Source organism: Schistocerca piceifrons, chromosome 4 (assembly GCF_021461385.2).
Source record: "Schistocerca piceifrons isolate TAMUIC-IGC-003096 chromosome 4, iqSchPice1.1, whole genome shotgun sequence".
NCBI classification, from domain to species: domain Eukaryota; kingdom Metazoa; phylum Arthropoda; class Insecta; order Orthoptera; family Acrididae; genus Schistocerca; species Schistocerca piceifrons.
Window position 1 is genome coordinate 485,830,789 of NC_060141.1, and position 12,454 is coordinate 485,843,242.

The 12,454-nt window shown below is 42.9% G+C and overlaps 1 protein-coding gene across 1 annotated transcript in view; it reads right to left on the reverse strand.

Annotated features, from left to right (window-relative positions):
• LOC124795934 (venom carboxylesterase-6-like) overlaps positions 1–12,454 on the reverse strand; it is a 122,319-nt gene that overhangs the window by 83,022 nt on the left and 26,843 nt on the right. Inside the window, exon 2 of the mRNA XM_047260014.1 lies at positions 2,491–2,628. Within this exon, the coding sequence (XP_047115970.1) occupies positions 2,491–2,628 (138 nt within the window). The remainder of the gene's footprint in view (positions 1–2,490; positions 2,629–12,454) is intronic.

Below are 12,454 nucleotides of genomic sequence, written 5' to 3' on the forward strand. Positions count from 1 at the left end.
ACTCTCGGCAGTGGTAGAGAGGAAGGGCGACGTCCGAGAACGAAAGGTCAACAGGGCCTAGATGTAGGGAAGGCGTACGACGTCAAAACTTTACACAGACGGTCTTACTGGGAGAAAATCGGAAGCCGGTTTCGATGCTCCACGAGTAGAGGCGATCCAGATATTCTTGCAGACGTCGTTCAAGAAGGCTGGTCCGTCGAGAGCTGTAGTAGGCAACAAAATCGTCGACAAAGAGGGAGCCCGAGACATCGGGAAGGAGACAATCCATATTTGGATTTATGGCGATGGCAAACAGTCCAACACTTGAAACTTCCTGGCAGATTAAAACTGTGTGCCAGACCGAGACTCGAACTTGGGACCTTTGCCTTTCGTGGGCAAGTGCTCTACCAACTGAGCTACCCAAGCACGAAGATTCGCAGAGTAGCTTCTGTGAAGTCTGGAAGGTAGGAGACGAGGTACTGGCAGAACTGAAGCTGTGAGGAAGGGACGTGAGTCCTGCTGGGGTAGCTCAGTTGGTAGAGCACTTGCCCGCGAAAGGCAAATGTCCCGAGTTCGAGACTCGGTCCTGCACACAACTTTAGTCTGTCAAGAAAGTTTCATATCAGCGCGCACTCCCTGCAAATTGAAAATCTCATTCTGGAGTACAACACTTAGCATGGAGCGCTGGAGCACCCCGTTTTCTTGGGAGAAGGTACGGGGTAGAGTAACGTTCCCACACACCTTAAATGTGCGCTCTGTCACAAATTCACGGATGAAAAGGGGGTATCTGACCTCGAAAGTACCAAGAGAACAGTGTGCGGAGGATGCCTGTCCTCCAACAGGTATAGTATGCCCTCTCTGGATCAAAAATTATAGCTACAGTTTGGCATTTCCTGAGAAAATTGTTCATGGTAAGTAGAGAGGGCAAGAAGATGGTCAACTGCGGAACGATGCTTTCGGAAACCGCAATGGGCAGTTGTTAAAGTGTTTTGGGACTCCAGTCATCAGCTTAAATGGCAATTTACCATACGCTCCAAAACATTACGAACAATACTCGTGATAGAAATTGGGCGATAGCCGGAGGGGAGATGTTTATCCTTTCCAGGTTTCGGAACAGGAATGACGATAGCTTCCCGCCGTCTTCTGGGAAAGGTACTGTGAACCCAAAGGCGATTATTAAGTCGAAGGAGGTAGCACAGACTAGGGTTTGATAGTTACAGCAACATTTGGACGTATATACCATCTGGTCCTGGGGCAGAAGAGCGAGAGGAGGAGAGTGCATGTCTGAGTTCCCGCATAGAAAAACCAGCATTATAGCTCTCGCGATTTTGAGAAGAAAAAGCAAGAGGTCGTTCTTCTGCTATTCGTTTTTTCGGGAGAAAGGCTGGTGGGTAAGTAGAACAGCTCAAAATCTCAGCAAAGTGTCGACCCAGTGAGTTAGATATTGTGACTGGGTCCACCAAAATATCCTGCGTGACAGTTAGCCCAGAGATCCGTCGGATTCGACTCCAAACAACTGAGTGGGTAATTAAGACATTAAAGGAGCTGGTAAAGAAATCCCAGCTTGCCTTTTTGCTATCGCGTATGATCCGATGGCATCGGGAACTTAACTGCCTATAGCGGATACAGTTGGCCAACGTAGGATGATGGCGGAAAACGCGAAGTGCACGTCTCCGCTGGCGTATTGCGTCACAGCACGCCTCGTTCAACCAAGGAACTGGGGGACGCAGGAGCAAAGGAGAGGTACAAGGTATGAATGTTCCGGAGCTGTAAGAATAACTTCCGTAGCATGAGTGACCTGATCGTCGATGCTAGGAAATTGACGGTCATCAATGTTACTAGAGAGGAGAAAAGTGTCCAATCGGCTTGGGAAAACTTCCAGCGTCTTGGGCGCATAGATGGCAGTTGTGGCTGTAATCGGAGGACGCATGGAAAATGGTCACTCGAGTGTGTATCAGGAAGAGCGAACCATTCAAAGCGCCGAACTAGCCGAACAGTAGGCAGACAAAAATGTAGGTTCCCCAATGTTGAGAGCAAACAAGACCTGCTTGATGGAAGAGGTCAATCAATAGAGAGCCTCGCAGACAAAAACGCGGAGATCCTCAAAGCGCGTGATCGGCATTGAAGACCCCAACCTGCAGATATGGGGATGGGAGCTGACCAAGGAGATGTGGGAGATTGGCTCTTGCCATTACCTAACCTAACTTGGAATGTATATGGTAAAAAGAGAGAAGGTGAATCCAGAAACCAACTTACATGTTACTCAAAACAACAATTAAATCTTACGCTATGTACTGTCTTATATGACCATAGGAGCCAAGCATGCCATTCAAGCAACCAAGAAGGTGGCATACGAGTTATGAGTAACTCTTTTAGAATAAACGCTTAAAACGATGATTTGCTTAATGAATAGAATCTCAGATGTCTTCAAATCTGTGCTTTGTTAGAGTTCTTTTTGTTAAAAAAGAATGCATCGGGACGATGTTTTGCGCCACATCCGCAAGATCTTACCAATGGAGCGTAGACGTTCACGTACAGGCAGTCCTCATCGCCTTCGTACTTGCGCTCCGGGTAAGACAACTGAGGGCAGCGGTTGCCCTCTTGCGTCGCTTGCAGAACGCCCTCCCACGGATCTGGTTTCCGCGGAACCTGTAAGAAAAATTGCGGGCGGTAAGTAAGAGGTACACATTTTTCTATTTGCTGGAGGCCTTCGTGCAATCATTGACAGTTATTTGATCCAAGTAAGCCTTTGCGAATACCTTACTTACAAAGGATCGCTGTAGAGAAACACACAAAAATTTTACGGCAATTTCAGGGCAGACGAAAAAGAACGTAAAATGCATATTCGCCACAACTTTTCACCACCAGCGCATGACATAATACGAAAACGGAGTATAAAGATAAAACGTCTAATTTTCTAGTGCACTGTGTCTTTCTGGCCTTTAGTTGGAAGAGGCAATGTTCGTGGAAAGCCGAAGGTCTTAAGTTCGGTCATGAGATATTGGAATACCATGCGTATATAACCTTCAGAATAAAAATATCCACTATAAGAGAGGCTCGTTAAAGCACCGTCTCACAGTATTCGCAGGTGGCACATGGTAAGACAATGTATCTCGATCAGTTCCAGACAACTGTTAAATAACATTTTCCCTTTATTTGACTGTAAGAGACCCTTTCGCAGTCCAAAAACTGAATGGCCATAATACTTTCGACGTCGCCATTGCCTTCCACCCAAGGCCTTTGTACCTGTTTTCGTCCCTGGTGTAAAAAATGTCTTGTGACTAGGGCCTCCCGTCAGGTAGACCGTTCGCCGGGTGCAAGTCTTTCGATTTGACGCCACTTCGGCGACCTGCGCGTCGATGGGGGTGAAATGATGATGATTAGGACAAGATAACATCCAGTCCCTGGGCGGAGAATATCTCCGATCCAGCCTGGAATCGAACCAGGGCCCTTAGGATTGACATTCTGTCGCGCTGACAACTCAGCTACCCGGGGGCAGACGTCCCTGGTGTAAAATTGTGCATTCGCGTTTCGGCTACAGCTACAAACTGGTGCATAAAATTAAACTCATTTTGAAAAAATCGTTTTCGTATTTCTCTTCTGTTAGTATTCGACAAATTCAGATCCATCTTGCAGAAATTTCTTCTTCGGAGGTTAACTGTATTGTAACATGGCTATAGAGTCAGCTGGTTCGTGAACATCAACTGTCATTCTTCAGCACTGTATTTTTCTCTATCTAGAAATATTCATCTCGAGCTACTGTTTTGGAACGTTTTTATTAAGGACTACATTCAACAGAATTACGTACACGTTTGAATTCAGCCGGCTGTGTCTAAAATGTTGAAACTGAAAGAGCAGACATTCTAGAAATCTTCAATTTTTGATCAATTTCCGTAGGTGATAAGTAATGAACACAAATCCTTATTTGCGTTCCATTTATTCATTCGAACGAAACTCGGAATGGCGATCTTAAAAAGCTACCTAAACAGGAGCAGCCGCAGATAATGTTAACATGACGTACCGTTGAATATGTACCAACATACAGAAAACAAATTGGTCTCAACCCAGCCAGCTTCACGCCAAACCGACAAATTTTCATTTTCCCCTGGTATCAGCTGTCTCACACGGTCCAGTCACATTTATGTGCCCACTGTATGTTAGACGTCAATATGCAATAACCACGCACAGACAGCAACTGGCGACATAGCAGTGGAGGGTACTCAAAGCGTGTCGATGCAGGCAGGAAACAGTGCAGAAGTCGTATTGCGGAAACGTAGCGATTTATCTGGCATAAAAAAGAGCGCGGTCATTGGCTTTCGGGCTAAGGATGGAAGCATTTCCGAAATGACAGTTTCTAAGCTGTTCGCGTGGCTAAAGACACCGTGCACGGCAAAATGAGGCTGTCCAAAACCGGCTCGGAGACAACTGTGGTGCACCACAGGTCATACATGACAGTGGTGGGTGACGGATGCGGAGGACCGTTCAGCGAACGTTGCTGCGTATGAGTCTCCGCAGAATGTGCCTCGTTTATGCTAGGGCTATTGATAAAATTGCGGTATCTCGATATTACCAAAGAGTATCGCTATATACCGGTGATATTTCTACATCGATATATCGATATCAAACTGACAATATCGAGCACCAATATTTTTATTATATTTTTTCGCAATCTTCGGTAACTGTAATAGAACAACTTTATGTGCACTGTGTGAAGGAATCTTACTACTTTTTGAACTTGCATCACGTCCAATATTTCTATTTGACTGTGTGAAGCAAGTACAGGGTGTTTATAAATGAATATCAGGGTTTTATCACTTTATAATATTTATTACATTACACTTACAGTTATAAATATGTTAAATGAAAGAACAAGTCAAACAGTTTTACCAAGAACCTTATAAATGTTCAATGTGAACACCATTTGTCACACGGCACACATCAAATCTGTAGCCGAGTTCTTCCCAAACGTTGGTAAGTGTGTCTTCAGTGATTGTGGCAACAGTTGTTTCAATCTGGTTTCTTAATTCGGGGAGGTCTGCTGGTAGCGGAGGCACGTACACACGATCCTTGATGAAGCCCCAAAGGAAAAAATTGCATGGCGTTATGTCGGATGAACGTGGAGCCCATGCAAACAAGCCCTGTCATTCGGCCCCTTGCGGCCTATCCAGCGCTCGGCTATAGACTTTGTGTGTGCCGTGTAACAAATGGTGCTCACATTGAACATTTATAAGATTCTTGGTAAAATTGTTTGAGTTGCTCTTTCATTTGATGTGTCATTTATAACTAAGTTTAATGTAATAAATATTATAAAGCGTTAAAACCCCGATATTCATTTATGAACACCCTGTGTAAGTGGCATAAAGAAAACAGTCCGATTTCACTGGCAGGTGGTGGTGTGAATGGAATAACAATATTTCCGATGTGAAGAAATAGTACACAAACTGCATTAAAAAACAATTTTTAAGGAGTGTGCTATTTCTTCGCGTTGTTATGTTTCGAACACAATTGCTGTAAGTGATAAAATTCTACATGATAAAATTGATCTTTGCAGTGGGCGAAGACGTATGATGGGAAATGCTGACGTAATCGGCTCTCGGCGCTACCAACAGGAACCGCAACGTTTAGCTTCATCACGCAATTTTGACACTATAACGGCTAGGTTGTTGGCAGAAGTGGAAAAAAAAACGGTGATGTCAACATGACTGTTCCGTACAAATCCGATATGTGACGAAACCGAACGACGGACCAATCAGACACCTTTTATTGTGCCACTTACATGCAGTTACCATTGTTATACTGTTTATCTCCAAGCATGAACGTGCATCGTTTTCTTTTCGATTCGTGCTCTAAGGGGGATAGGCAGGCTGCTAGCTTCTCGATTTACAGAATATCTGATAAACCAATACTTAAACATACAGCTCTAAAAATGCTCACGTATTTACAATGTGCAGCCGATATTTTATAGGCAGATACCTCGATATATCTATCTTTTTTCTATATATTGAGAGCCGATAATAATATACTTCTAAATATAGATATACCGGATTCCTGATATTTTTAAAAATATGCCCCCATGCTGACTGTTGGAACTTCCACGCCAATAACGCCACTAGTTGAACGTCCACTGAGTGCTGATAGGTGGCCTTTTCAGATAAGTCGCGTTTTATGCGCCACCGAACATATGGCCGTTGGTGCGTATGCTATAAAAATCTTAAAGCAAGGTTCCTGGCCAGAGGGAGTGTTATGGTCTGGGGAATGTTTTCGGGGCACTCCGTGAGTGGTCTCGTCATTCTGGAAGACATAATAGATCGAAGATCATGTATCTATCCTTGGGGAACACATCCACCCCTACATTTCTTCTTTTTTTTCCTCGGCACGATGGCATCTACCAGCTGTGTGTCTCACAGCTCCCCGTGTACGTTCATGGTTCGAATAGCACCAAGATGAGTTTACCATATTTCCCTGGCCACCAAACTCCCCGGATTTAAACCCCTTGAGAATCTATGGGTCCACCTTGTTCGGGCTGTTCGCGCGTGGTTCCTCAACAAAGACACCTAGGGCAGCTGACCACGACACTGGCTCCATACCCCTGTCTGTACCTTCCAGAACCTCACTGACTTTTCCTGCATGTCTCGCAGCCGTCCGCGCTGCAAAATGTGGTGACTTTTGACTGATGATCCCAGCAACGTGACTGGACGGTATTGTTGGAAACTAACCTCTTGTGACTACTTCAAATACCTCAGTATAGCTATCCTATCTAAGTATGTATGCTGATATGGTCTTAAATTCAGCTCTGAATACAAGGTACCAGCTAATATGAGTATGATCTCTGTGTGCCCTTGCACTTTTTTGTAATCGGAGGTACCAGGTGTACCAAGGTGCTGGATTCCTGGCGTGTGTATGGAAAAATTTAATCAAATGATGATAACGTCCTTCCCAATATAAAACTAGCCGTCAGCTCTGAAAAAAGTGATTTAACTCACACACCTACGGAAACCAGGATTCGTGAAGAATAAGGTTCCAATAAATATACTGATCCATCTGAGTATATGTGCCGCAAAAGATTGCTGTTATTAGATGGGCAGGCGCTGAATCGAACTGGGGTAAAATTTATGACACAACATTACTAAAATGAGAGATCAGTTGATATGACGCTTTCTGAGACATCAAGAAACAGTTTAGTAATGAGGGAAGGGTGGGAGGTACAAATCTTAGAGGGAGCTTAAGGTTTGACTACAACAAGGTGGGTCGAAATGGATATATGATGCAATAGCTATTCAGAGAGAGAGAGAGAGAGAGAGAGACTTAGAGACTTGCACAGGATAGACCAGCGTAGGGAGCGGAATCAAACAAATCTTCGGACTGAAGACCACAGTGTTGTCGTTTGATGCTATTCGTCATCGATAACCTAGGATGATACAAAAGTCAACTACTCTGAACAGCAACATTTCTTCTAGAAACACTACAAACCCCAAAGACAGTCCCTTCTTCGAGGACACTTGACATTACATACCAGCAATATGAAAACCAGCAGAAGTGTGCTTAGACTGAAGAAACGAAATCTGAATGAACACACAACTAATCTGTCGTGTCATTAAAACCACACTTTAGAGTTCAATATTGCGTTTAGTGGTTGCGTATCTGTCCAACCACAAACGCTAAGACAATTTTTCTGAGTTGTTCTTGGGATTTTTCTTGAACATGAAGTGATTCACTTATGGCATTGCTCTGCATATGCGGTGGAATTCGTTCTGGTAGAATTCCATATTATAATTTACGTATCTATTAACCGAGTGAGGTAGTTCACATCGTAGTAAAGAGTATAGCAAACTTCAAATACTATATGGTAACCATAGTGACGGGTCTTGCAAACCGAGATAAATAAAGAAGCAAATGAAAAATTTAGTAACTAAATTCAACTTCGTTTATGGCACTTTTACTACACCGGTGTACACTTCGAAGTAACGAGCTCATAATCAAGGCTTTATATCAGGTAAGGATCTTCACTGCAGTGTTGACACAGCAATGAAGGACCATACATTAGTTGTCTGCAGAAAGAAACCGTGCGTTTTGCATCTACAGTGTGTGGATGCATACATCAGAAATTTATCAAATCAAGATTCACGTTGACGGTAGCTCTAAGCTATTTCGACATCCGTAAGCTTTCTCTATTTGCATGATATATCAACAGGAATTTCATTGTGCTCTCGCTACTTGTTCCGACACTTGCGAAATGTCGAACTTTCCTGTGTCTTTAAAAGAAAATTGTGCAATAAACTTGACAAAATCTGAGTATCTCCTGCGCACTCCAGTAACTGAATGAACAAAAGAAGGCGGCTTTCTATAAACATTAACTAGAATTCTTGTGTGATAAAACGCAGTCTTCGATGGGAACATTAACTGGTACTGCTGGGTCATATAGGAAAATGATTCATCATAAATAGGACATGCCAGCAGGTCTGAAGACCTGACAGTAAATCAAAGTTGTTGGAAGTAAAAATATTTTTCACAATAAACATCTATACACTACAGTTGCGTAGGCAACTGTAACTTCAGACAAACTTCTCTGTACCTTCTAAGATGCTTTTCAACGCCTCTCTGTTCGTAAGTTTACTTTTGTAGTTTTCTGTCCGTCTGAGAGGTTGCTGAAGGGCTTAGCAACCCTAGATTCGTATTTTCCTGCAGTATTTTAGACGATTAATTTTTAATTCTTAATGTGTATAAAGGAAGAAAGGAACGTACAAATTCTGAGTATCTTCAAACTTGAGTGTTGGTCGTGCAAGCGTTTTCATTCTACCTTTTCCTGAAAACTTTATGTAGATTTACGTTTCCAGCCGAGGAGCAAAAATTTACTATAATCTTAAATGTATCTGCGAAATAAAATGATTTCTACATGTAATGTGACAAGGCCCTTTCTGTTTATACGTTTTTGTATGGGGTCGCTGCTAGGCTTATAAAAAGTTTGAAACACTAGAAATTTGAGACAATGAATATCACGACAAGGTTCATATGAAGATTTTGGCGAATTCATGGTTACATGCTGCGCTTAAACACATTTCAGTTTTTTTACATGTTATTAGCTAAATTATTTTGATCTTTAGAAAGACGGGGAGAAAAAATTTGTGGGGATTTCCTTTACTTTATAACTACTTTCAATCGTTTCGGTTGATTAAAAACCTAACGATGACGCAATTATGCTTTTTATTTTACTGTGAGGTCTGCACTCTAATACAGATCTCACTAGAGTACGTATTTGCTCCTATTTATGAGATACAGAGAGTGGCAGAATTTTCAAGTGGCGCCATGACGGCCACTTCCTTGCCCGGTGTCTTACTGAAGTGTAGCATTCCATAACGTCTGTTACAGTTCACCTTTACTACTATTTTAGATGACTGTGACATAATGTAATTTAAGCGAGACAGTAGAAAGTATTAGGATGTTATATATCTTGAAATTCTATTACTTCTTGAGCGACAACCATTTACAATACGAATCAGTAAGAACCGACATCAGGTGATGGAGACAAGCGATCTGCTGTATTTCTCAAACTATCATAATTATATAGATTTTCTAATTGCCTTTACCGCATAATACATTACTTTAAAACTAAGTACTAGTCAGTTGCTAGACGACCCCCTTTACACCACCCATAATAGGGGTTGTGTGTCTACGTACAATGTAAGCTGCAATGAATTGCATGAAAGGATATCTCAGCACGTACTTACTCATGAGTCAAGCTTTCGATACACTGTTGGTTACACCAACGAGGTTACAGAGTTCAACTCTGAACCAAGCTTATTAAGAAAGCCTCCTGACGACAATGGTGGCTTATCCTCTTTAACAAGTGCTAACACGCTTATGATAAAGGCATATACTTTTGTATTTTTAACATTGGTGCGTTACGCAGGGAGGATATGTTAACGTTGTACTCAGGTAGAATGCTTAATAAGCATGGTTCAGAATTGCAGCAAGAGTGTATCGAAAGTTTGGTTCATTAGTGAGCATGTGCCGAAACACACTTTCAGGCGATGGCGTTGGAGCCTACAGTGTACGTAGACACAGAACTTCCAGCGTAGGTTATCTGCAGATTGTCATGAGACAACCGAAACTAGTAATCAGTTGTAAAGGAATGTCTTACTGCTATCAAGACAGAATTCATACAATTTTTATGAGAAGTTCAGAAACCAAGAAATGGTTTAATTCTTGTACTTTGATATGACTTTGAAATAAATGTTTTTTCCGTTAGATCGTGGCAAACTGCCTTTGGAACAAACATTTTTTCCTGTAACGGGCAATTACAACTGCTGCGCATCGAGTACCAACTGCTTCCGCCCCTCAAAACAAAGCAGTTTTACTTTGCACTGATGATCACTTAACGCATGTGTCCGAAAAATTTCGTCCAACTTCGATGGATGTCCATATCTATGACTAGACAGGGCAGCAGTTTATCGTACTATAGACGCACAGCGAGTCTTCATTAGTTTTAGTCTGATAATTTAGATGTTCAAATTATTATTCGAACTCTTTCAGAATGCAGTTTAACTAAACTACGAAGTATTTTGACGTTTCGTCAAGATGAATAATTTTAGTAGCGAATGTGGGTAAGACACGAGAGCATGATCAATTATATATCAGTTCACTGGCTAGTTAATGTGCCAGTCTACTGCAGGGTCACCACTAACAATGGGAACCCACAATAGGTCGCTCTGTGACAGTCGAAACTTCGCTTATTGAAGGAAATATGAGAAATAAAGCGACTCCTATTTCGCCTTCGGTGCCACCACGACATCGTTTCCGATAAAATGACAGTTAAAGTTTTGATGCTATATCAGTTCGGGTATGCGGAATTAAAGCAAGCGAGGCGGTAGCGTAACGGCTAAGAGCAATTGTTTCGATTTTTTTCGCTCATTGTTCAAATCCAATCTTTTTTCATTTGTTGTCGCAGAAGTATGCAATATCAATGACATCAATATTTTTTGCAATATCGAGACTGCAAGGGGATTATTGATAAAAGAAATAATCATTTCAATGTTATTAAAATAGATACTGTCAGAACTAATCATATATAACGTTAGCTAATAGCAAGTAGGTCTAACTGAAAATGAAAAATATATAAATTTAAGTATTTCACTGATTTTTGTTATTTTTTATTGGATATGGATTTGTTTTGCTTTAGCGCGCATAAAACAACTGGGGTCATACGCGCCCAAATCAAAACTATAGAACACGAAGTCAGACAGGAGTTAAAAAACGACTATACGTTAGTCCCAATTGACACATGACAGCTAAACACAGGCAAGTGGAGAAGGGCTAAAAAAGACACCATACAGAAACTGAGCTCCAAAACTAAAAATTGAACGGCCTTCAGCATATTGCTTTGGTGGATAAAAAGTAAAACGCGGTAGACAGCCAGCGTGTCGTTTGCTAAAACCGGCCGATAACTCAGACGGCAAACCCAAGCGGGAACGTAAACGGTTAAAAAATGAGCATTCCATCAGGAAGTGGCGGAAGGTTAAAACTTGGGCGCAACGTGTACGAAGTGGTAAGGTAGCGCCACTTATCAATGACAATGGCTAAAAAGACAGTGCCCAATACGCAGCCGAGTTAAAATAATCTCCACCCGGCGGGAGGGCAGAGAGGAGGTCGTCCAAGCTGCTGGGAGAGGTTTAATAAGCCGAAGCTTATTCCCGTGAAGGGAGGACCACTGGCGACGAAAAAGGGGCATCACCTCCTGACAGACGGCAACACAGAGATCATCGGAGGGAATAGAGGTACTCGCGGGCCGAGGTACGAGGACTGCAGCCTTGGCAGCAGCATCAGCAGCCTCGTTTCCTGGCAGACCGACATGACCGGGAACCCACAGAAACATCACATTGGCTCCACCAAGAGTGAGCATGAGACAGTTTTCCTCAACCCGCTGCACTAAGGGATGGACGGTGTACAGCGCACATGGACTTTGAAGGGCGCTGAGTGAGTCTGAGCAGAGGACAATTGAAAAGGCTTAGTCGCCGGATTTACTTCGTGGCCTGATACAGGGCTCTGCTGTAAATACTGAACAGTGTGCCGGAAGCCGATATCGAAAGACACGGGTGCCAATGACACAAGGCACAGCTGACCCCACGGTCAGTCCGAGGTACTATCACGAAGTTTCATGCGAAGGGCGTGAAACTGAAAGCGACAGAGCGAGGCTGGAGTAGTGTCCTTAGGAAGCAAATGAAGGCCAAGGTTAACATGGGTCACTTCGCGAAGCCAAGTTGGTGAAGGGTTCACACCCACTGGGAAAGTCGCAGGTAGTGTGCAGTTAAGCCGCCGTATCGAGTGCCGAAAGTGGACTCCAGGAGGTAACAGAGAAGAGGGACGTTCCCTATACTGGTGATCAAAGGAATCATCGAAGGAGGCATAGGATGGGTGGCAACGCATGTCGAACAAACGGCATGCATACCTGCTGAGGAGAAAGTCAAGGCGGTAGGACAGT